The sequence below is a fragment of the Oryzias latipes genome, chromosome 9, assembly GCF_002234675.1.
Source record: "Oryzias latipes chromosome 9, ASM223467v1".
In the NCBI taxonomy this organism is placed as follows: Eukaryota; Metazoa; Chordata; class Actinopteri; order Beloniformes; family Adrianichthyidae; genus Oryzias; species Oryzias latipes.
The window spans coordinates 16,188,186-16,212,545 of record NC_019867.2 but is presented as its reverse complement, the minus strand read 5'-3'; the positions used below and the strand labels follow the sequence as shown (position 1 = coordinate 16,212,545).

Below are 24,360 nucleotides of genomic sequence, written 5' to 3'. Positions count from 1 at the left end.
ATTGTAAGGGATGCCATTTTATAGAAATGTGACATAGATGACAATAATCATCTATGACCTTTGTCCAGGCGTAGCAGTGACAGGCCATGCTGCCCTGGATGTTCAAGGCAGTGAAGCAGTACTCACTGTGGATATCAGTGATCAGCCCTATGGACTGCTAACCATAGCACCATCATCTGTCAGGGTGACCACAGAAGAGCACAACCAAATTATATACATCTACATCAACAGGGAGTTTGGAACATCAGGTCTGTAGGCTTCAATGCCAGAAAATGAAGAAATGGGTTTTCAGTTTTAAATATTTTCAGCTTTTTTTTATCCTTTACTTTATAACTGATATGTCACTCAAATGTGTGAATGCAGGAGCGGTGAATATCACTTACGAAGTAATGAGAGGCTCTCTACAAAACCTGACTCAGGTAGAAGGTGCCCTTGCTGACCCAGGGCTAGATTTCATCTCTGGCAGCGGTTCTGTCCTTCTTCAGGATGGACAAACGTCCATAGCAATCCCTGTCACTATACTGGAGGTAAAATAAAGGATGCCTCAATTTCAACTACTGCTGTGTCTGTCAAATTAAAAAGCATCATATTATGTTTATAGCACATAAATGGATTGTGTACAATACGTGAAGGAATTAGTTTTGTTTTTGACTGAAAAAGTCTAAAAAGATGTTGGCATTTGTTGGATGTTGAAAACTGAAGCTTCCTCATCTTTTAGGATGACCTTCCAGAACTGCAGGAATTCTTCTTGGTGAACATAACATCAGCAGTTCTCATCACAACCCTCACTACAGTCCCTCAATTAGGTATTGATAAGCAGTAGTGCATGCACAGAGTATACAGATCAGTTATTTTATTTTTTTGTGCTTTTTCTTGGCTTCACATGAAAATTATGCCATTTCTGTTGTTTCTATTATGCTAAAAAATAATAATGATTTTTTTTTTCTTTTTTTCATCTAAAATGTCTTTTTATCTATTCTGGTTGATCAGAGGTTGTGTATTGCACTTTGCCAGGTAAAATGCATGTTTGTCTGCTTACAAAGATTACAGTAAAGCTCATGTAGTTAAAAAACATAAGGTTGCTTTACGCTGTTATTGTAGTAAGCATTCAAAATGCACATCGCCAGGCTTGTAGTTGTAGTTCGGTTTATTCCTCTTAGAGTCCTCCAAACCACAGCCCCAATTTATGAATGGGAAACTTAAGATAGTGATGAGTTGACAGAATACTACGGTACAGCACTCACAAGTTCCCAGAATACTGTCAGCCATCTACCCGGAAGGCACAGAGAACACACTGCCTCTCTTTTGGCAGCCGTCACCTTGTGGCTTAGAGGGTTGGACTGATGCTTTCTATGATGGAAGAAGCCTGGGGATTTAGCAGCAGCAATTGCCCTGTGTGGTAAGGAGGGAGGAAGCCAAACTAAACCCACTGCTGGCCTCCTGCTGTCTTGGCCGTAGAGTCAAAAGGAGAAGACTGTTAAAAGGAACTATAAATCAGTCCACCCAAAAAGCTTGGCTGCTCAGCCATCCAGATCTTTTACAGGAGACCCTTCCTTGTTGTAATCAAGTTCTTAAATGTGGCATGACAGAAACTAGAACCTCTCAGTTTTTCCTTACACAACTAACTACTGTTTGTACCCTTGTCTGAGTAGAGTGAAATGTCCGTCTACACACTACAATTACTGAAAACAATTGACAATCAAAACCTTATCATTGCTATCCCTCATTCATTCCGCTCTTCAGATACCCAGGGTTTGGTTGCAGAAGTCAGCATTGCCCCCAATGATGGAATTCGAGGGGTCATTGAATGGACACACATCATGTAAGAGAAAAGTCCGTCAGAAGTTTTTTTTTTTTTTTAATGATAACACAATCTAATATTCTTTTTTTGTTAAATGTGTTCTGGTTTGTAGGTTTGAAGTGAATGAAACAATAGGATCTGTCACACTTGTGGCCTTCAGGAACAAGGGGACTCATGGAAACGTCTCTCTTTTCTTCTTCGCTCAGAACTTAGAAGCTGAGCAAGGATTGGACTACAATAGCAGTGAAACGGTCAGACATAGCTGGTGTTTAAAGGTGTTTAAATCTGTGACAAAGATGTAACTATAAGGGAAATAGTCCTCAAGTGCATGTGGAGTGCCTTATTATTCTTACTTGAAATCTACTTGCGCATGACTTTTGTTTTACCTAAAAAAAATGGCACGGCTTTTTCTAAATAGGACCCTCTGTTCCAATAGATGCTTCATTTTGTGGATGGCGAAAGGCATAAATTTGTGGAAGTTCAAATTCTTGATGATCCCATTCCTGAGGGACCTGAAAGATTCCAACTCATCCTGTCTAATCCCTCCCCTGGCTTGGAGCTTGGCACAAATACCACAGGTAGACTAAAATCTGAATGAAAAATAATAAAATAAATTTAAGTGAAATTAAAAAAAAAAATACAATTTGGCCATAGAATAATGTAAAGTAAATTCAAATCAATGGTTTAGCCCATTGCTATTTATGCATATTTTTGTGTTTACATAAAAAAATTAGCTTTGATTTTCAAGGGAAGATTTCATCTTTGCATCCTTAGTAGAAAAAAATGTAAGAAAGAAAGTGTCACAGTGATAAAGACCTAAATGATTGTCCTTACTGTAACAGTTTATCACTAAAATAAACTTTTATATTGACAAAATTAGCTAGCTTTTGTCTCACTGTTTAATTTTTGAGAAGTACTGGTCGTTAACTGATATGTTCTCATTTCAAAGCAACTGTAACCATCCTGGCCAGTGATGATGGACACGGTGTCCTCTCTTTCAACACGAGCACTCACTTCCTCCTTAGAGAGCCCACCTCTGTGTCAGCGCTGAGCGACAGTGTGGCCAACCTTTACGTGATCCGCAACCCAGAGAAGGGCACCTTCGGCTCTGTGTCGGTCCAGTTTACCATCACTGATGCTAATGGCAGTTTAGCAGAGGGTGACCTGATGCCTACACAGGGGTTTTTGGTTCTGGATGATGGGGAACGGTTTAAGGTAAAAGGGAGCGGGTTTCACAACCAACCAAAACAGTAACCAAAACTTTAACCACATGGATTATAATTTTTTTTTTAATTTCGTCAGTTATTGAATTTGTTTATTTTTTATTGTTTTAGATGCTGGAGATCAGGGCAGTACTTGATGCTGAGCCTGAAGGAAATGAAACCTTCACAGTGACACTTTTCAACCCAACTGGAGGTGCACGCCTTGATGATCAACTCCAGACTTTCATAACCATCTTGGAAAATGTAGCTCCTTCTGGCTTGTTCCGAATTGGACCTACACTCAACAGGTCTAAGTGTAAAAAGTGGAACCGTTTTTAGTATTATTTATATTTGTAGTATACGTGGGCATAAAAACTGTAATTGCATTTGGAACAATGCTTAAGCTGAACAGGATTCTGGGCTTTCTGTACAGAACCAGTGCAGTTGTAGTTGCTGATGAAGGGGGCAGAGCTGTCTTCCTCACCATATCTCGCAGTAACGGTCTGAACTCTGCTGTCAGCGTGGAGTGGGAGATGCAGCCCAACACAGCTAAAGCTGCTGGTGAGATCAACTTTCAAGGAAGCCTAAAGTCCTGAAATATTAATTCCAATTTTTTTCCTTTGCTGTTTCTTCAATATTCTCTTTTCTTTTAATTTTAGTTTGAATTTTCTCTTCCTTGCAGCTGGTCCCTTTCCAGTAATGGGTTGGTACCAGAGCTTTGAAGACAACCCCACATCTGCTTGGTGCACACTTCCAGAAAAACATTCCTTCTTGGCTCTGAGACTGGATAAAAGGCCTATGATTGGATCCTCCTACACTTTAGCCACTCTGTATCGATGGCAGGGTGTTTTTGTGCCAATAGAGGTAAAACCAGCCTTTGATGATTGCGCATTTTGAAATATAGTGGAAAAAATGTCCATTATCAGGCTTAAGATTTCTGTTTTGGTTCCTAAAGTCTATTAGGATTAAAGACCCCGCGACATGTATTGGATTTGCAATGAATGGCTCCACGTACATTGGCATTACACATGGTGGCCCCCCTTTCTTCCCTGCAGCCAACCTCAGCATCTTCAAAGTAAAGACAGACCTGAATATTACACTGGCAAGTATATACAACATAACTCTGGTGTTTTCCTACATGCCTTTTCTGCTATGGTCTTCTTTCTGGTGGTTTGATTGTAAAATCTTTTGATTTCTTCAGGATCAAACCTTGGGTGTTGAAGCTCTGGATGTAAAACACTTTTCCATTGAAGGCAAAGATTTTCTCATAGCCTCAAGCCAGGTAACATGGGCAGTTTTATTCCACTGATTAAATGAAAATATGAAAGGATTTTCATTCAATAAAATATGTGTAATTCTATTAGACATTTTTCTTTAATCTTTTTTTTTTCAGATTTTTGTTTGGACTGGCAGCTCCTTCACGCTTCAACAGACTCTGAACTTTAAGCAGGATATCCTCCATGTAACTCCTTTCACTTGGGCAGACGTTCCCCGCCTTATAGTGTGCATGGACAGCCAGAATGTGAGCTGTCAGCTGCTAGAGTGGACCAGTGGACGGTTTCAGAATGCAAAGCCTCTACAGCTTAATGGCAGAGTCAGACAGGTGGAGGCCATCAGCACAAAAACAGACCAGATCCTTCTGCTGATTGCTACTGAAGGTGATCTAATTTGCATCAATGCTAACCAGTATTTAAAAATGTGATTACATTTCATAGTTAGCATTGTTTTGCCAGTTTAAATACCCTAAAGTTGCGTTTCAGTGAACTGCTGTACAGATTTGTCTTTAAATATTCCACATTAGCAGCTTGGACAGAAGAACAAGATGCATTTTTGTTAAACAAAGAAACCTCACACGTTAGTGCCTGATGGTCTCACCAGGCTGTGGTTGGAAATTTCTTTTGAAATTATACAAACAAAAGGGCAAAAACACAAACTGTTTAAACATCATTGTTCTGTTCAGTATGATTAATCATCAATATTTAGAATTTAACGCAAGTCAGTCTGCAGTTTAAAGAAATATATTTTTGTGAGCTTGCAAAAGTGGTGAATTTTTTGGTAAGGTCTGTTGTGTGGGTTTATTTAGAAGGCCTCAGCTTGGAGCACAGCCAAGCCACAAGGACTCAGAGGTTGTAATTTGTCAGTATTAGGCGTGTTATTTAAGCAAGTGGTTACACAAACTTATTATTTTGGCAATAGAAAAAGTAAAACAGAATGTTCTAGTGTTTAAGCAATCTTGTCTCTCTTCCCCCCCCCAGGCCACTCTCCATCCTGTGAGGTGCTACTATGGAGTTCAGGAGTCCCTTTACCTCAGCTTCATCAGTCTATTCCTCATCCTGGCCTCTCCTCCATTCACCCTTTTACCATGTCTTCTGGAATCAGTAAGTGCAAATCCCACAAACTCATTTTTTTTAGGCAGAAATAGGAATTCAAATGTACATTTTTGTAATCTGAAAATCTTTGACTTGCATAAAATAAGAATTTTGATTTAACTATGTACATTTTTTATTTTTACTTTTGTAGCTTATCTCCTGCTAGCTGGAGTAAATGGTTCATCTCTCTACTCCCGGAGGTCTGATTTCAGCTTGTTCTCTGTGGTCCTGAGGGCTCCACCAGCCTATAGCTTCCTCTCTTTCATGGTGCCATCCTTCAACGCTACAAAGGTCCTCTTGGCAGCTACTGAGGAGAATGGCTCCAATATTTATGAATTCACTTTTGTCTCAAACCAGTCGGACTTCATACCAAGGTATTGAGTGTGTCACTAAATAAAAACAGGAACCAAAGCAATTCTTTTACAACAGGAATGAATCATATTAATAACTTTTTTGTGTTTTCTTTGCTTCCTCTCACAAAGTTCTGGTGAGCTGTATTTTGCACCAGGTGACAGGGAGATGGAAATAGCAGTGAATGTCTTAGATGATGACATTCCCGAGATAGAGGAGTATTTCCAAGTCAAACTGAAGAATCCAAAGGGCGGGGCTGAGATTGGGTTTGGTGGTCAGGTGACAGTTGTTGTGCCAACCAACGATGATGCTTATGGAGTCATTGGTTTTGCTCAGGTGGAGTGGACACCATGTTTTAGTAATAAGTAAAGTCCATTTTAAAGCGTTATTGTGTTTTAATGTAGGCTTTTTTCTGCAGGATTCTCTTAACTTTGAGGTGGAGGAGTTGGAGGAAAACAACCTAATTTCACTCACTGTAGAGAGGAAAAGAGGGAGCTTTGGCAGACTGACCGTTCACTGGGCTGCCAACGGCAGTTTAGCTGATATTTACCCCACTTCAGGAGTCGTGAGTAATCTGTCCTGACCTATAAAACAGAAAACCTAAACTGAAGTACTTGTTCAAGCAGAAAATGGTAAAAAAAAAAAAATCTCCTTTTTTCTATCATTACAGGTAACGTTCTCGGAAGGTCAAAGATTTGCCATCATCTCATTGGCTGTGATAGCAGATGGTTTCCCAGAGCTGCGAGAGAGCGTCACCATCACTCTCATGGACGTTACCACTGTAGGTCTTCAGGTTCCACAACAAGCAGCAGCCATTGACAAGCACTTGTCTCGGGCTCTGTTCACCATCTTACCAAACGGGTCTCCATACGGTGTGATTGGATGGCATCTGGACTCCCAGTTTACTCTAACACAAGAGCCACAGAGTAAGAGATTTATTCAGAAAAATCCCTTTTTTGCTGGATTCAAGTGCAAAGACCTCGTAAAATTCCAAATAGAAAGAGTTAAGATATTGTCAAAAGATTCAAATATGTATTTTTTCATTTTGTTCCAGTTTTGTTAACTGTATGTTTAACTGATGGTAAAATCCAGTCATTGTCGTCTCCTGAAATAAGACTACAATTCTTTGCAGGATGTTAAATATTTGGAGATTTGTTGCAAATTGTGTTTTGTTTGAGACTCAGCCACACAAAAATGAATGGTGGAGTATTATCCCCTCATGTGGTTTCTCTTCTGCGCTTGTTTTTTCAACAGTTGATTGTTTTATTTCCATCTTTTTTTTTGTTTTTTGAATATAAAGTTTATTCTTTTTAAACACCTTTTTAGTTACTTTAATTCCATATTTCTTATAACACAGGGACTCCAGTCAATGTTAGCCTGACCATTGTGAGAGAGCAGGGCTCCTCAGGAGAGGTGGCCATCCATTACAAGACCAGCCCAGCTCTGCACCAGCCCCCATCCAATCAGGCCACTGCAGGAGAAGACTACATAGGCAAAACTGACAGCATCATCATGGTTAACGGTGCCACTGTGGCCCTTATTACTGTTACAATTTTGCCTGTAAGGATGAATGGCAGTCTAAAAGCTCAATAGGTCTCAGATTATAAATGTGCTTTTGTTGTTGAAATTGCACTTCTATGTGTTTCAAGGATGACATCCCAGAGCTTGCTGAGAGTTTTCTAGTAAACATAACAGGGGTGGAGTTAGTGAAAGGTTTGGGTGGAGCTGGGCAGCCTACTGTAAAAAGGACAGGAATGGAAGTTGCAGAGATCACCATCCAGGAGAATGACGACCCTCGAGGGGTTCTTCAGCTCAATGTTTCTCAGGTATGAGCAGAAATATTCTACATGGAACATCTGATTATTCTGATAAAAAGTACATTAATGTTCCAAACTGTAAATAGATAAATGCTAATTTAATGACACCTATTTTTTTTGTGGCAAAACAATCTTTTCTAGGATTTTTCTGGAAAGGTGTTGGCCTATGAGGTGCCGCCACCAAACAATGTCTTTAATCTGTCAGTGGTGCGACTCGGGGGTAAAACTGGAAGACTAGTGGTGTACTGGGAGGCTGCTCCAATCACTGCTGATCCTAATGACTTCAGTCCTTTGTCAGGAAATGTCACCTTTCAAGATGGACAAGTAAAGAAAGCTAGCCACAAAATTAGAATGTTCAAATGCTTTGGAGCTGAAATGGCCTCAATTTTGTGCCTTTTAATGTCTGTAGAGAGAAACCTTTATATCCATCACTATCTTGGATGATGAACAAGTTGAGGCCACGGAGACATTCACAGTGACTTTGCTGCGCGTGATTGGCGGGGCTCGTCTCGGACAGGTGACCTCTGTTACTGTCAGTATTCCAGCCAACGACTCACCTCTTGGACGCTTTGGATTCCAACACCTGGAGGCGAGTCCATTCCTTCTTAAAGGAGATTTGAACTATGAGCGTGTTATAATTTAAAGGAGTTACAAAAAATACGTATGTTATAAATCTGCAGATGCTGATCAGTGAGCCAGAGTTTGTCGATGATCCTGCTGCTGTCGCAACTATAACAGTGCTGCGAAGTTCAGGAGGTAAAGGTTTGGTGACACTCATGTGGCAACTGGAAGACCATGCAAAAGATGACCTCTCACCTGTTAACGGCACACTTATTTTCAATCAGGTATGATTTGATAAAAGGTGTATTTGTGCTACTTTTATTTTGCAAAGGCTCACTGGTTACCTCTTAATAATAATGATATTAACACCTTTATGTATAAAGCACTTTAACACAAACAAAAAGTCGAGAAAAGTGCTGAACAATAAAAACTCAATAAATTTCATTAATATGTGATTAAAAACAAAATTAAAAAGTGAAAGGTGGAAGCATAGTAGAATCTCATGTTGGACCAAATGTTTTTTCTGTAAAAATGATTTTTAATTGAGTTTTAAAAGTCGATTGAGAAGATGCTTGTCTAATGGTTAGAGGCAAAGTGTCATCATAACTGATTTATTCTTTTTATTGATATTCTTTTCAGACGGAGTCTATGAAGACGTTTGCGATAAGGGCCCTTGCTGACAATGTGCTTGAAGGAGAGGAACATTTCACTCTGAGGCTGCTACCTGCAGACAGTGGTGCCATCATAGATCCTTTAAATGGTTTAGTAACCATCACCATCAAAGCAGACAAGGCTGCTCTTGGGATTATTGGAATAGCTGGCTCATCTAGAAACATCCTCATCGGAGAACCTCATGGAAATTACAATGGGACTGCCACAGTCAGGTGATAGAAATTCCATATCAACTTGAAAAAATTACGTTTAATAACTGGCTTTTATTTGTAATGTGAAATTTGTGTTCACTTGTGTCGATTCTCCAGTATCATGCGAGGGCCTGGTGTGTTTGGAGAGGTGCAGGTATACTGGAACATCACTCCAGCTGTGGCTTCTGAATTTGAAAAAAGTTCTGGAACTGTGACTATGACAGATGGACAGCCATCAGCCAACATAACTTTGAAGGTTTTTATGGAAAGGGAAATAAACGTCTTTAAAACTGTAACCTTGGAATGTTTTTTGAATGATGCCATTTTCCTTTGATGTCAGGTCCTTGATGATGAAATACCAGAGGAGCGCCGTGAGTACCAGCTGTCCCTCACCTCTGCTACAGCAGGACTGGAAATAAGCCCCAATGCCAGACACGCCAAGATTACTGTTGCAGCCAGTGACAACCCTCACGGCCTTTTCTCTTTCACTCAACTCCAGCTCCCAGCAAAAGAGGAGGAGGGAATGGTGAGGTTAAAAAAATGTACATCAGTGTCAGCACACAGTTTCAAATCTAATCTACATTTTGCCTTTTCTTTTCCACAGGTGAATGTGACCATTTTTCGCTTCCTGGGTAGTTTAGGAAGTGTGCTGGTGACCTACAGCACTTTTGGGAGCACTGCAGTCAGTGAGCTGGACTTTCGTTCCTCTTCAGGGCAGCTGCTATTTAATCCCGGCCAAACCTCTCGGCAAGTCACAGTGTTTATCCAGGATGACAGTCTTCCAGAGGGACCCGAGGTGTTTTTTATCAACATCACTAATTTGGAGCTTGTAAACATTAGGTAGGTACAACAATGTTCAATGTTTTTGAAATAGGAGATTACTTTTGACAGAGGTTCACTTGACTTCCTTTCAAAATAAAAGACATCCTGTGTAGAAACATCTCAATGCACCAAATGTAGTAATAAGTAGTGGAATGTCAGCAGAAATTTAAAATGAAGTGCTGCATTTACCCAGTAATACAAAAATCTAAAAGAATATATAATTAAATAGCTTATTAAGTGAGTCATACGTTTTTATTTAATCATGGGGCACACCAAAAATCTTTGAATTTGTTCAAAAATTAAAAGAAATTGCTCCTTATAATCCTGTGAGCCTTAAGTATGAATTCTCGTTGTGCTTACTGACCTGAAATTGATTTTCTGTGGTACACAGAGCTTAAAAATCTGTCAAAGTGTTTTAGTATGACTATGGTAAACTACAAAGGATTGATGGATTCTTAGAGAACTATGGCTACCATTGTCAGGAACTTCATATTGTCCTTCAACTGTTTGTGAATAAGTTGAATAAAGTTTGAGTTTATTTGACTTTTTTTTAACTTTACTACTTGCTCACTTTTTACTCATAGTTACTTTTTAAATCTAAAAACGTTTTATTTTTCTTTAAATAGAGAGCCACAGTAGAAAGGTAAAAGAGCCAGATGTGGCTCTGGAGCCTCAGGTTGCAGACCCCTGGTCTAGTCAGATGTCCAAAATTGGTGTGACTTTTAAAACATCTCTTGTCATCCTTGTCTGGTGTCCTTTGTCTTCCTCTGGTGGACAGTGCTGTGGACTACACAGTTAGAGAGTTCGGCCTCCAGCTGGACCAGCCGCCCTCCAAAGGCAACATCTCATCTCTTGCTGTGTTAATAATGCAGAACGACAATGTAGAAGGCATTCTGGAGATCCAGCAAAACTACCTCAACATTACAGGTAAGAATGAAGTAAAAAGCAAAAAAAAAGTTTGTTTTGAGACGTTAGATCCTCCTGCTTTTTAGACTATGTTTTTGCTTTAAGTAGTTATTCAGTATTCCCTTGTGTAATGTAAAAGTGAATGTAATGGAGGTTTTTCTCTTTTTCTTTAGTTGAGGAAGGTGTCGGTACTGTTTTGATTCCAGTGGTGAGGAGAGTGGGTTTTTATGGGCCTGTTTCTGCCCACTTCATATCAAGAGGCTTGAGTGCAACTCCTGGTCTAGACTATGTCCTGAAAAATGGCTCAGTGACATTTGCCAATGGGCAGAATGTTAGTTACATCAATGTCACTATCATAGATGACCTGGACAGGTGAGAGAAGATTTAAAAGCAATTTAAATAAAAAGAATGCTTGATATATACATAAGAAATTAAAATCTTTTTCTCAGTGAACATGCAGAGACTTTCGAGGTCCTGTTGGTTGAAGCCACGGGAGGAGCAGTTTTGGGCCCTCGAGATGTCGCAAGGGTTACCATTGGCAAGAGTGACTCTCCGAGTGGGGTGGTCCGTTTCATCAACCAGACCATCATCATGGTGTCAAACCCAAACTCCACTTTGAAACTCAGTCTTGTTGTAGAGAGAGCAGGAGGACTTCTGGGCAATGCAACGGTATGAGGAAAGACGCACATTCAGAGAAGCGCATGTTGCATTTCTCAGAGAGTTGATGTCTCTTTCACAGGTCAGTTGGATTATCCTTGGCCCAAACAGCAGAGAAGTTCTGCCCCCATTTAATACCGATTTCCGGGCACCAGTGAACGGGTCCTTCTTCTTCAGAGATGGGGAGGAGAGCTCAGGGGTCATTGAGCTGCAGATATTGCCCCATGGTGAGGTGGAAGTGGAGGAGAAATTTGTTATCGAGCTCAGTATTCTTTCAGGAGAGATGGATGTTGATCCTCAAGCTGGGTCTGTAACACTGCAGGTTCGTCACAGGATCACAAGAGTTTGTCTCTGTAATACAGTGCAAAAAATTCCTACTCTTCTAATGGGTGCCTCATCTCTTAGATTGGGAAGTTTGGAGACCCTAATGGCATTGTGCAATTCTCCAAAGATGCTCTTAGAGAACTTGTCATCAATGAACCGAGTGAGACAGAGGCTCCTCGCAACATTTCCCTGTTGATTACACGCAGAGAGGGTGTGATGGGCAACATCACAGTACGTGTCAGATCCATTTTTAAACCAGACCTTAAATCGTCATGACAGGGGATTTGAAACGTTTCTGCATCGTCGCTGCAGGTCCACTGGCAAATCCAAAGTGACTCCGATGTAACGGGTGACTTCATTGTCATAATGGGCACGGTGATGATCCTGGAAGGACAAAGGGATGCAGAAATTATCCTTAACCTCATGCCCGACACAGTCCCAGAGGTGGAGGAGCTCTACGTTGTCCAACTCACAGATGTGAAGGGTGGTGCTACGCTAGATGCAAACCCAAACCTGATCAGAACCTACATCAGGTTTGTTGTCATAATTCCATTCAAAATTGTTGAATGAGCTGGAAACTGATCTTTCCCTCATCTCCACAGGGTGCCAGCTAACGATGAGCCGCATGGTGTGTTTTTCCTGAACACTGAACAGCAGTCTGTGGTGGTTGTGGGCTCAGGCTTTAACCTCACCAGAGCTGTGGTTATCAATGTAACTCGGCTTGCTGGGCTGTTTGGAAATGCCAGTGTGGGCTACAGGATCACGGGAGGGGTGGACGTCATGATGGACATCCAGGAGATACTGAGAGGGCAAGCTGAAGGAAGCCTGTTTATGAGAGAGGGACAGACATTCAGCACAATCACTGTGCCCATCAGCAGCCAGGTAGGGGACCAGGAGAGTCAATTTACAGTCATAGAATCCTTAAAAACAGCTTTACCCATTGTTTTTTGAAGGATTCATTGGTGTTTTCTGGTTTTCCAACGTGTCTCTTAGGTGTTTTTGCCAGTTGGTACAAGTTTCACAACAGAGCTGACAAATGTTAGACTCGTCAGTGATGTCCAAGGCTCTTTGCCTCGTCTTCTTCGTGAGGCCAGCTCTTCCACTGTGACTGTACCTGAAGAGGCTGCAAACTCAGAGGTGACTTCCCTATTCTCTGTCCTCTCTGAAGTTCGCTGAAGCTTGCTTAATGTTTCTTAGGTTTCACTCATCTTTAATATCAAATGTTGCTATTATTCACAAAGGTATTGATCGTAAATTCATAAAACATTGTTCTTTCCAAAAGGACTTTGATACTTCAAAGTGTATACAGCAAAAATGCACCTTTTTTTAATTTCATCCACACCTTCTTGATATGGTTGTATTACATACAGTATATGATTACACTGCCAATGCCCAATTTTGACCCTTCTTATTGAGTTTCACTATATTCTGCTATGTTAAATGTTTTTGTAACAAAACTGAAGAATAACACAGGGTTTTCTCTTCCTATGATGTAGGTTGGCTTTAATTTACGAGCTCTGCGAGTGTCAAGTGTAGAAACAGGATTATGCGAGGCAAAGGTGACACGAACTGGGCTTTTTGGGGCCATCACGGTACAGTGGAAAGCTGGATATCCTTCAGGACAGGCTCCACCTGGGTTCAAAGCAGGGGTTGTTGTCCCAAACTCAGGTGAGACCATCAGAGAAGAATTGAACTATTGTCAATATTAGCTTACTCTCACACATTTTCTGAGCCTAACCTGTGTATCTTTAGCAGTACTATCCTGTTCTTTTTCATCTACCATGCCCATTTTAAGCACCATACTTACTATAGCCAACGCATAGGTTGTTGGTAATTTATGTTTTTTGTATACAGGATTGCTGACCTTCGCCCATGGAGAACGAACTAAAGCCATAGTCTTTACAGCTGTTGCTAATACTATGGAGGCAGCTTCCTATGCTATACACCTCACCACTGCCACCTCAGACGTTGCTGCTAGTAGGGCAGTCAAGTTCAGGTAGTTGCTGATGAAATGTGCTGTTGGTGTTTTTAACATGTTCTAATGGCATTGATCGCAATGATGGAGGATATACATAAACTAATTTAAGCTTAAAATTGCATTTCAGAGTATTTATTAATTCAAATCTTTGTGAATCATGAGCAGAGAAAATAAATGCTGTTTAAAAGAGATTGTATTTGTCATGTAGAAAATATAATGGGCAGGCCACAAGCTCCCAGCTCTGCTCCATTCTGTTCAAATCCACTGGCATCTGGATCAAAACTGCACGATTGAATAGTTCCAATATTGCTTGAAATTTTTGTTACACTATTAATGTTTGGTTAAAGGCGTTTGGGGCTGTAAGCTAGTGGGAGAGCACTTAAACAGCGAGCTCTCCATTATGGGTACTGCCACTCTGCAGAAACTATGTCATAGTGGGACTTTAAGGAATGTCAGTGTGAACTAATTTTGATTTAGGCTGAACTTTTTGTTTATCTGTCCCCTTTCAGGTCCGGTTTTACCTTTGCAGAGGTGGAGCCATTGGGTATCTACCAGTTTGCGTTTGACTCCCAAAAGTTGGTCATTGCAGAAGACATCCAGACGATAACACTTTATGTTCAGAGACTTTATGGATCACGAAGCAACATTACACAGTTGTTCTATAAGACGCTGGAAGTCAGTGCAGAAGCAGGAAAGGACTTTGTTGCAGTGCCTGACGGGCGTTTGGTCTTTGACTCACCTCATCAGACCAACGCTTCCTTCCGCCTTTCAATACTCGATGATTCCCTGTCTGAGCCAGACGAGCACTTTCAAGTCAACTTGACAGATGTTCAGGCTCTTGATCCAGAGTCAACGTGGAAAGATGCATCTCCTCGGCTCAACCGACAATACAGTGTGGCCACAGTCACCATCCTTGCAAGTGATGCAACCGGTGGAGTTCTCAGTATTGGACCTGGACTGGTGCAGGTACCAGAGGATAGAGATGAGGAAACACAGCAGGAGCAAAAGGTTATTCTGAGGGTGCGGAGATCTAACAATGTTGCTGAGGCTGTAAGGGTGCGAGTCCAGGCATATGGAGGTTTGTTTCTATTTATTATTAATTTTATACATTTTATTTCAACTTTGGGACAGACTTTTGTTCATTTTACGCAGATGGAAGTACAACAGCTCCTCCATTCAGTATACAACTTGCTGAAACTCTGGCGAAGGAGAAACAGGACTTCCGCTTGGAATCCACGGTAGTTTCTTTGCAGCCAGGTGAAGAAGAGAAAGAAATCGTTCTCAGCATCGTGGATGATTCAGAGCCAGAGGGACTTGAAGTATTCTTCATCTACCTAAGTGATCCAGAGGGAGGAGCTCAGATCACAGACAGTTTTTATCAAGGCTTTGGAGCTTTTGTCAAGATCACTATTTTAGGTAAAAAAAAGCATTCTTTAAAACTAGCACTTTTGTTATTCATAGTATGTTTCTTCACAGTATTCAGACTCAAACTTTTTGGTCAGTTTGCCAAAATTGTGGTTGAAGTTCATCAAATTGCTCTAAACTAAAACTATTCACTTGTTTGAAAAGTGGTGCTTTATTTGTTAATTTTTATAAAAAGAAATCAGGTAAATTCAGACACGAGTTTTAAGAGGGTGTCTTATTTGTTCTTTAGAACCCCCACAGACTCTGCCTGACAACATGCGATGCATCTGTCTCCACAGAAACTGAGGCTCTGTAATTCATTGACACTCAGATTTGTTATAAAGAAACTCTGGCCTTGTCCCGCTTATGACAGGATTTGTAGGTCATTGCTGAGCTGTTTTGTAAACGGTGTCCCCAATCTGATCTCATTTATGGCTTTGTTTATCAGTCCTGCTCTCAAACACACTGGCTGAATGATGCAGCGTGTACCAGTATTGTCTCTGAGTAGCTCTGTTGTTGAGCAGATAGTCTTTCTTAAAGGGACTGTCAAAAGTTCACTTTCCCCTGCCTTCGCCCACGAGTGGACAGGATATGCAATCGGCAGCCCCGTGACCCTGAAAGGAATGAAACGGGTTTAGAAGATGAATGAATGAATGAACGAACGAACGAACGAACGAATGAATGAATGGCACTACTTTCAAATTCAGACTATTTTGCCATCCAACATATGTGGCTTCCCTTTTTAAGTACTTTTTATTAATTTCGGTATTGTCTTTGGACATCTCAAATTGCTCTGTCATTTACTACTACTAATGCAGACATCTGAAAACCTTAGAGTTCCCTCGTTTCTTCTTCTTCCATTATGTTTTGTGTTGTTACAAAACTAAAATATGTTGCTTAATTTCCTTCACCCCTACATCCCTTCTGGAGTCACAGAGTTGCCAGAGCCTGTTCTGGCTACTGTCTGGCAAAGGTGGGGTACGCCCTGGACAGGTCGCCAGTCTGTCACAGGGCACACAATCCCCCCACACACCTTAATTTCAATGTCAAATATATACATTTTCTAACCATAAACAAAAAGTAATAATGATAATTTCCATTTTATCAAACAAAATGAATCCAATAAGAATGGGAAAAGTTCCAGAAAATGACTAAATACATGACTTATTTCAGTTAACCAGAGAACTGGTTGCTATCAAGATTCTGAAGGACTTGTTATGACGACCATTGCACCCTTCTCCATAGGTCTCCAGTGGGAAACATGAGATTACTCTAAAAAGATCACAACTATATTGAATATATAATCTGGTGGAAAAGTATAAATGCCTAATGTTTCTGCAAATGATAACATCTAAAGCAAACTTTATGATTAAACTTATACGGACTGCTTTGTTTTAACCAGTTTTTTTGTTCTCATTAAACTTTATCCACACCAGGGAGTGACTTTCATAACGGTATTGTGGGCTTTAGTCTGAACTCTCTGATGGGTCAGGTCCTGGATGAAGATTCAGAGAATAGAACAGCAGTGCTATACCTGCAAAGACAGGAAAACAGGTAACAAAAGCATTGTTTTCAACCATTTTTTCTCTTTAGGATAAAAATTATGTTCAGTAGCTCGAAATATATCCTCTATTAGATGCCGATGTGGTTGGATATTATTGTTTCTTATCTCGTTTCTTCTTTTGCTCAGAGCTTTTGAGGACTTGCAAGTCTCCTGGAGAGCCACCTTCAGCAAAGAAGCTTTAACTCTCCTTAGCAATGGAGTCAATCTGACCTCACAGCTTGTTCAGACCTCAGGAACAGCGGTCTGCAGGAGAGGAGAAATACGCTGTGTCCTCTCTCTGGAGGTCCTGAATGATGAGGTAAATATAAGGCAAAAACTCCAGTGGAAACAGACCTGTTATTACAGCCCAAAATATAAAAATGTGTGGAATAAATGGTGCATGAGGTTGCTAATCACTCAAATGAACCTCTGCAGGAACCAGAGTACCAGGTATGGTTCTTGGTGGAGATTTACCAAGTGGGAGCTGGAGCCGCCATAAATGAGAGCACTCGTTTCGCCAACGTAACCTTAGCCGACAGCGACAATCCACGAGGTGTTGTTTACTTTAACGTGGGCCACAGGCTGCCAGTCGCCACCCTGACGTCTACAAGACTCACTCTACAGGTGTACAGAAGAGCAAGCACAGCTTCAACTTTGTTTCTGCAGTACCGCACAGTGGTAAGGGATAACATAAGCCTGCAGGTTTTCAGGCATGCAACACAACAGACACAATGTTTAACTAAAAAAATAGGTTTTTGGATACTACTTATTTTATTTGATTGTTTTTTATCCCTTTTTTTTAGCTGTGCATCTTTCCTTTATTTCCTGCTTTTACACATTACAATACAAAACCAGATATATCTGCTACAGATGGGTAATAAGACTAGTTTCCTGTTATTTGTAATTTGTTAACCTCAAGGATGGTAAAATCAGGGGCCCGATAACAAAACTGTAAGACCTTAAAATGAGGCACTTTTACCGTACGTAGTCTGTTTTTCTTTAAGATTAGACAAACACAAAATTAGATTGTTTTCAACTTTCCACTCTTGTTCAATGTTGTTTCAGTGCTCCATTTCTTTTTAAGTAGGTAGGTTTTATTCTTGGCAGAGCTAAGATGAAGGATGTACAGTATGAGACCTCTCTGACCCTCTTTGATATTGAATTTTAAAGTAAGAGTGTGTAGTGGACTCAATAAAAATCAGGAACTTCACAGAGACCCATGGTCAAGCCATTTGCTTTCATCTTCTAAAGCATGTTGCCAGATACTAGGTCTGCTGTGAACTAAAAGATCAGTCCTCGTGTGGTGAAAACCTTTTGAAATAAAATATTACAGGTTTAGTCAGCCTTAGTGAGAGTGTGCTGCGGTCCAAACATGGAACATATGAAGGGTGTAGACCAAATGAATTCTGTGCCTGTTCGGAGTCTGGGGCATCATACTCTCAAACTGATTTCTTGTTCCTTCAGGAGCTTATTAAAGAAGAGATGGTCGGCCCGTATGTGATCTGGCCGGCTAAAGCGGGAATGGACTTCCCTAAACAGGAGGGTGAAATAACCTTTGATGTTGGGCAGCACCTGACATCTCTAGTACTTATTCTGACACCTGACCAAGCCTCAACCTCACCCACACCAAAGCGCTTCCAGGTGGAGCTCTACAATCCCACAGGGGGAGCCAGTGTGCACCCTCAGTTTGGGCTGGCTAACGTTACTCTGGTGGCAAATGCTGCAAGTGAAGCGATGTGGGTCTTACTGGATCAATTGCATCAGCCACTTGACCCGACCATACTCAATCCAGTTCTGCAAGGACTGCAGAATAAAATAATGTCTCGTCTTACTGGAGAGCAGATGACTGCAGTGTTTGAGGCTCTAGGAAAGGTAAGATGGGGAATTTTAAAGATCAACCATACTTGTTTCACTTGTGGCTCACATCTGCAGTTTTACTTGGTCCACTGCTTGCTCTGACATGGCTGCATAGAAATATAACATGGCTGTGGTGTTACTAAATAGCAAACATAGTCTGAATTAGTATGAAGATGTTCTCCCTATATATCGTCTGAAAGGAATCAGAGGGAAAAAGCCTTTCCCCTAAACTACAATATGAGACTAGATTTCAACTATGCATGCATTAATTTTAGTTGTAAATTCTTTGTTTTTTTGTTCTTGCCACACACAGGTCACATTACTTTAATCCATTTCAAAGCCTCATTGTTGTTTGCAAAAATCTTGGTTGCCATGTAAAAAAAGCAATGCTGTCAGTTTATCCATTGTCCTGCATACAAGCAGAGACATAGGGGAAAGTATGTATGAAAGTTAAGTCATTTACATAGCAGAAATATACTTAGAGGCATTGTTCATGTTTAAAAGAGAAAAAATTAAGCTAAAACTCAACATTAAAACATAGAGAATATGCACTAATGGAAAAAAATTAAATTTACTGTAAATGAACACAATAAATGAGAGAACAGATAAGTAACGCTGATGTCTTTCCTGTGTCTTGTGCCAGGTGCTTGCTGAGGCAGAGCGAGCTCCTTTACATGAGAAGAGCCAGAATTTGACCTATGACCTGCTGTGTCCTCTGGCTAATCCTAGCCGCATGGACACTCGAGGTCTCAGCTACCTTGCGGAAATAGCTGAGCGATTTGCATTCTCCTTTGTCAAACATATCCCTTGTGAGATGTAAGTATGATTTTAAGGATTTCAGAAATATTTAAAACCATGTTCCTGAATTTAACAGAGAAGCCCAATCCTTTCATGCATGTCACATTGTAGTTGGTGTTGCTCTTAACATTCTTCTTTGTGATTTCCTCAGAAGGGGTACGGTGCTGGATACATGCCCGTTTATGACCATTTCCGCCTTCCAATGGTATCCCACGCAAATTAACGGGCACAGGTTCAGGGGCCATAATGCAGACTTCTTTCAGCTGCCTGACAGACTGCTACCAGTGCCAGCAGTGCCGGCTGCAGGCTGTGGGAACCTCAGCAGGATTCAGCTGACAGAGTTCAGAACTGAACATTGGTTCCTCACCAACAACACCATCACAGCTGTTGGTGGGAAGGTAGGGACCATCAGCCAGAGCAATCACAAAAATCAACTACATACTTTTATGACAATGTTCTGGCTTACACAGCAGATGGCAGTGTTGCCTTGACATATGCCAACTATTCCTTTTTAAGTCTATCTGCTCTTAAACCTTTTGTCTCTTTTTGGAGGTATTCTCAGCCAGCATTCAGGACAGAGGCTCACGGCCTCTAGAAGATGGCAATGAAGTCGTATATCGAATCTACTCTAGCGGTCAAGTTAAAGCAGGGAGCTCTATGTGCCTACTGTGGAACCAGACTACAGGAAGGTAAAGTACTAGCAAAACTCACCTAGTTGAATAAACACTCTAATATTGAATAGTCTAGCATTGTTTGAGTCTAATTAGACAATAGTAACTTATTTTATTTTTTCCATAACCAAGTTCCCTTTGACACCATTCAAATATTCCCATCCTGTATCTGTAACCCATGGACCCTCTGTTTGTCATCCGGGGTGACTGGGATCAGTTTGCAAATTTAAGGTCAAAAGTCCAAGTTCAGTCTCCCAGTAAAGTATTTCTGTGGTCATGAAAGATTTCAAATCTGTTTTTCTATCTGGACACATAGCCTTCTGCACTCTACCTGGAGGCAGTTTGCTGAGGACATTCCTGGGGCGTGAAATGGGTTTTGGCTGGAACACGCTGTTTGAAGTTAGGATTTGGCAGGTTTTGTTTGGCCAGAACTGTTTCTTGGATGAAAGGTTCCAGGAAGAGAAACTCACAGCAGAAGTGACATTGAGAAACAGCAGTTTTCAACTTAGGGCCTGTTGAATATCCGGAGAGCCTGTATGTGTGTGTATACATTTTGTGGTTTAAAGTTTTTTTTATTTTTTATTTTTTCTGGTATTAGCTATTTAGTACCAACATTTCAACAGATCACAGCTTCCTCTTTTTTATGCATCAATGTCCCCATTGAAGAGGGATTTCTTTATTGAGGATAACTGTATACATAAAAGTTTCCTTTTCTGTCTAAATTTTTACTCCTTTTGTTGAGGTAATATACTTATATTGTTTATGGCTGACACTAAATCACCCATCGTGTATTGACTTCCTGTCTTTTCCAGTTTTGAACTATTTATTTATTTTTTGTTTTGTTTTGTTTTTCTGTCATGAAACCTGCCAATTTTATCTTCTCTATTTCTCTCCTCTCATCTAGCTGGTCAGCAGATGGTCAGTACTGCAGGGTTGTGAAAGAAAGTGGAAATTATGTGGAGTGTGCATGCTCCCATTTGTCCATCTTTGCAGCCCATGCTGAGTTTGCCATGCTGGCATCTTACAATGAGGCCTTCTATGCCTCCGGATTTATCTGCATTTCAGGTATAAAAAAAGACTATTTTGAGATTTTTTTTTTCATTATTTCAGTTGTCTGCGTTTTAATTGTATAGATTTACCAAATTTATTTTATCATAATGTGCTCCAGCCATATTCAACCACAGATAGTCAGACCTAATTAGAAACATTTAAAGACCCACACTAATGAAAATTGCCTTTGGTGTTTCTAACATGTTCTTGTGGCAGTTTTCTCAAAAAATTATATTTTAAAAATTAGGCTTAGAATTACAATACTGAGTGTCTCTTTTTTAATCGTTGTCAACCAGGAGCAGACGAAAAAATGCAGTTGGAAAAAAACGGTAGCAGTGATGTAAGTGCTATAGTCAAAAACTACCCGCTCTGCTCCATTCTAATACATCCATTTGCAGATAAATAGATCAGTGTTTGTCTTTATTTACTTTATTTGAGCCGGTATCTGGCTTAATACCATACGGTTGGATAGCTCTGAAATTGCTTGCCATTTTTGTTGCATCACTAATGTTAGGTTGGAGTTGTGTAAGCTAGCGGGAGAGCGTGTAAACAAAGGGATGATGGGAAATGAGGGAAGGCAACTCGGAGTCAAATTTCGTATTAACTGCTGCCGCTCTGCAGAAACTCTGTCCTAGAAAACAACACAAGTTTTTTATTTTGACTGAAAACGGCATAATCATAATTAAAAGACCACTGGGAACGCTTTGAAAATAAATCAAAAGATGACCGGAGTGGGAATTGCTTAAGTTGTTGTTGTCCATTTGTCTTTCTACAGGGTTTGCCTTGGCCATTATGTCCCATGTTCTGTGTTCCCGCTTTCCCATGTTTGCAGCCAAACTGCTCACGCACATGATGGTGAGCTGCCTTGGAACTCAGGTAAACGACAGCTAAGATGTTTTTAACTGCAATAATGCATTAATTAAAATTGGTATTTTAATGTATTGGACTCTTCTTATTCTGTTTATAGTCAAAGGTGTACATACAGGTCATTTAAAAGTGTAATATAAAAAGGCAGTCCATACTAACCAATCAACAATTAACTAAACTTCAAAAGATAATTTATTTAAAATACTTAAAACACATGGACACATGCTGCAGACCCATCCCCATGCCCGTTACAGATGCCACATGTATTTTCTTGGAAATGTTCATGGATGTGAACACATATAATCAGATGTCATTGGTTGCGTAGTTTGCGGGCCGCTGCGTCCTGACAACACAACCATGCCCCCTCCCGCCCCACGCCCATTAAAAACGCAAGCTGTCACATAACCATTGAGCGAGATAGATATGTAGCTACAGGTGAGCTTCTCTCTGGGTTATGATCATGCGTGTGTCTGTGTGCGTGAGGCAGTAAGGGTACTGGTAATTTTCCACTGATCCCCCCTCTCTTTGGCTGACAAACACGAACGCTTTCTAAAGCAGGCCTTGGGGGCTATAGCCACCTCGCACTTGACCTGTTTATGGCCCAGGCAGAGCCCCTAAACCTGAGTCGTTTTTGGATGGAAAATTCCAGGCTGTTCTCTCACCATTTTGGTACTTAACTGTACTGCAAGGCTTCAGTCCTGCTGTCTATGAGAGTGTGCTGTTTTAGCTATGTCTGTGTTTCTTTGGCCTTCCAGTCAAGGTTTGTCAAATGCCAAGTAAGCCTAAAACCCAACAAGATGGAATTTAAAGAATACGTATTTTATTAAAAGTTATCTTTGTTTAATTGGAATTGGAACTTGGACGGATGGATGGATGGATGGATGGATGGATGGATGGATGGATGGATGGATGGATGGATGGATGGATGGATGGATGAAAATACATTCAAAAAGAACTTTCCAGGAATAAAATCGTGTCTTTATTCAACTTCAAAAAGAAAAACATGTTGCAGCATTTACATATCATAAGGACCTTGGCTCAGCATGTGTGTCACTGTCTGTGTTTATTAATGCTTCTAGAAATATCAGTCTGACCACCTTCCTTTTCAGACCTCCAGACAAACACCCACATATTTGCTTCTTCTCTCACCACTGGGATTAAAAAGCACTCCTTTCAAGGACGTCCAGAGTCTCTGTTTGCCGGGAATTGTCTGAATCTAAATCCGAGTTACCGGTAGACTAAAACAACTTTGCATGGCCAGTCAAAATAATTTGTTTCTTACAATGTTGGTTTTAACAGTTTTTTTCTGTGTTCTGTTGGACATTTAAGATAGAGAGGATTCTACATTTGTGTTTGCAAACAGTTATTTATTTAGAGACAGTAGAGTGCGCATTTTTAAGGTTAATGTTGGAATTAGTCCATTTGGAAATGGACTATCCTCCTAAAACCTTCGCTTGAGTCCCTTTTGAAAATACAGAGTAATAATCAAAGAGTACTCTGAGTGATGCAAAATGAATCAATGCAATTATATCTGCTCAGCAACAACTGTACGGGGTAAATTGAACAGATTTTTTTTCTTTATTTTTTGTAAAAACCTTAAGATTGAAAGCAGATGAAACAGTGTGGTTTCGGTAAGTTAGAAACTTGGAAAAAGGTTAAAATAGACATAACCTTTTTTTTAATAGGTGACTTGTATAAGATCAATAATAAGCACTTTGTCAAAAAGGAACATCCGCTGCAGCCAATTTTACCACAGTGTGTAAAATCCAGATTTTTTTATTGCAAACAAACCACGATCAAAATGTTCATCATTGTGCTCTTGATGTCCTTCAGTTCACTCAGTCAGAGAGGATTCACCCCAACAAATGTCATTGCTTTCTCCCAGCATATGGGAGGGTTGTTTTAGTGACTCCCAGTTCTGGTTATAAAGGGTTTCCTGTTTGTTCTGGGAGTGAATCCAGCATTTATCAACCTCTTCCTCTGTCATCAATCTGGCATAAACACCATATTAACTTCTGTCTTTCTTATGTAACGCTCATAGCATTCACTTCCTGTCTCTGGACAGGCACTGAGGCACTCTGTTTTTGTCATTCCTAAAAGGTTCTTGACTGTCGTCAGCATCTGCGTTAACTGTTTTGGTGCCTGTGCTTCTGATCCACACAAGGTCAAGACAAGTCTTTCCAAATAAAACTAAATGACTGCTTTTCCTGGGGATGTTTATCTGTTCCCATCATGACCAATAAAACATTAAACCCATAAACAGAGGCAGACTGAGGGTGAATGTGTTTTTCTTGCTGATGTCACAGGACGTGCGTATCTTATCATAGTTTACGCTTCTGCCTAGAAAATGTTAAAAACATTGTGACAAAGCAGACGAAGAAAAATAATCTGAAGAACTCTTTGTGTGCCTCATACAATGTTGAAAATATTTTTTTAACATTTGTGTTGCTTTGTGTGCAAGTCATTACATCAAAGGGTTTTTCGAATTATCTCACCAGACAAAAGAACTAAATGTCCTT

At 40.4% G+C, this 24,360-nt stretch overlaps 1 protein-coding gene across 3 annotated transcripts in view; it reads left to right on the top strand.

Moving 5' to 3' along the window:
• The window catches only part of adgrv1 (adhesion G protein-coupled receptor V1), a 95,673-nt gene that overhangs the window by 39,329 nt on the left and 31,984 nt on the right, over nucleotides 1-24,360 (top strand). For 2 of the 3 annotated variants that reach the window (XM_020706017.2, XM_020706016.2), the window contains 49 exons: nucleotides 69-248; nucleotides 364-527; nucleotides 719-806; nucleotides 991-1,014; nucleotides 1,744-1,822; nucleotides 1,914-2,052; nucleotides 2,238-2,379; nucleotides 2,751-3,016; nucleotides 3,136-3,311; nucleotides 3,437-3,564; nucleotides 3,686-3,867; nucleotides 3,959-4,105; nucleotides 4,205-4,285; nucleotides 4,397-4,661; nucleotides 5,259-5,381; nucleotides 5,524-5,746; nucleotides 5,855-6,059; nucleotides 6,142-6,288; nucleotides 6,394-6,649; nucleotides 7,081-7,283; nucleotides 7,373-7,549; nucleotides 7,682-7,864; nucleotides 7,950-8,129; nucleotides 8,221-8,385; nucleotides 8,741-8,985; nucleotides 9,082-9,220; nucleotides 9,305-9,490; nucleotides 9,569-9,804; nucleotides 10,565-10,713; nucleotides 10,866-11,064; nucleotides 11,142-11,361; nucleotides 11,432-11,671; nucleotides 11,755-11,904; nucleotides 11,986-12,206; nucleotides 12,276-12,555; nucleotides 12,667-12,810; nucleotides 13,170-13,341; nucleotides 13,528-13,669; nucleotides 14,161-14,729; nucleotides 14,804-15,067; nucleotides 16,492-16,609; nucleotides 16,746-16,917; nucleotides 17,034-17,276; nucleotides 18,063-18,470; nucleotides 19,099-19,271; nucleotides 19,405-19,651; nucleotides 19,806-19,942; nucleotides 20,829-20,989; nucleotides 21,750-21,850. In XM_020706017.2, coding sequence (XP_020561676.1) covers nucleotides 69-248; nucleotides 364-527; nucleotides 719-806; nucleotides 991-1,014; nucleotides 1,744-1,822; nucleotides 1,914-2,052; nucleotides 2,238-2,379; nucleotides 2,751-3,016; nucleotides 3,136-3,311; nucleotides 3,437-3,564; nucleotides 3,686-3,867; nucleotides 3,959-4,105; nucleotides 4,205-4,285; nucleotides 4,397-4,661; nucleotides 5,259-5,381; nucleotides 5,524-5,746; nucleotides 5,855-6,059; nucleotides 6,142-6,288; nucleotides 6,394-6,649; nucleotides 7,081-7,283; nucleotides 7,373-7,549; nucleotides 7,682-7,864; nucleotides 7,950-8,129; nucleotides 8,221-8,385; nucleotides 8,741-8,985; nucleotides 9,082-9,220; nucleotides 9,305-9,490; nucleotides 9,569-9,804; nucleotides 10,565-10,713; nucleotides 10,866-11,064; nucleotides 11,142-11,361; nucleotides 11,432-11,671; nucleotides 11,755-11,904; nucleotides 11,986-12,206; nucleotides 12,276-12,555; nucleotides 12,667-12,810; nucleotides 13,170-13,341; nucleotides 13,528-13,669; nucleotides 14,161-14,729; nucleotides 14,804-15,067; nucleotides 16,492-16,609; nucleotides 16,746-16,917; nucleotides 17,034-17,276; nucleotides 18,063-18,470; nucleotides 19,099-19,271; nucleotides 19,405-19,651; nucleotides 19,806-19,942; nucleotides 20,829-20,989; nucleotides 21,750-21,850 — 9,239 coding nt within the window. The remainder of the gene's footprint in view (nucleotides 1-68; nucleotides 249-363; nucleotides 528-718; nucleotides 807-990; nucleotides 1,015-1,743; nucleotides 1,823-1,913; nucleotides 2,053-2,237; nucleotides 2,380-2,750; nucleotides 3,017-3,135; nucleotides 3,312-3,436; nucleotides 3,565-3,685; nucleotides 3,868-3,958; nucleotides 4,106-4,204; nucleotides 4,286-4,396; nucleotides 4,662-5,258; nucleotides 5,382-5,523; nucleotides 5,747-5,854; nucleotides 6,060-6,141; nucleotides 6,289-6,393; nucleotides 6,650-7,080; nucleotides 7,284-7,372; nucleotides 7,550-7,681; nucleotides 7,865-7,949; nucleotides 8,130-8,220; nucleotides 8,386-8,740; nucleotides 8,986-9,081; nucleotides 9,221-9,304; nucleotides 9,491-9,568; nucleotides 9,805-10,564; nucleotides 10,714-10,865; nucleotides 11,065-11,141; nucleotides 11,362-11,431; nucleotides 11,672-11,754; nucleotides 11,905-11,985; nucleotides 12,207-12,275; nucleotides 12,556-12,666; nucleotides 12,811-13,169; nucleotides 13,342-13,527; nucleotides 13,670-14,160; nucleotides 14,730-14,803; nucleotides 15,068-16,491; nucleotides 16,610-16,745; nucleotides 16,918-17,033; nucleotides 17,277-18,062; nucleotides 18,471-19,098; nucleotides 19,272-19,404; nucleotides 19,652-19,805; nucleotides 19,943-20,828; nucleotides 20,990-21,749; nucleotides 21,851-24,360) is intronic. The other variant, XM_011479300.3, reaches the window with a different exon arrangement.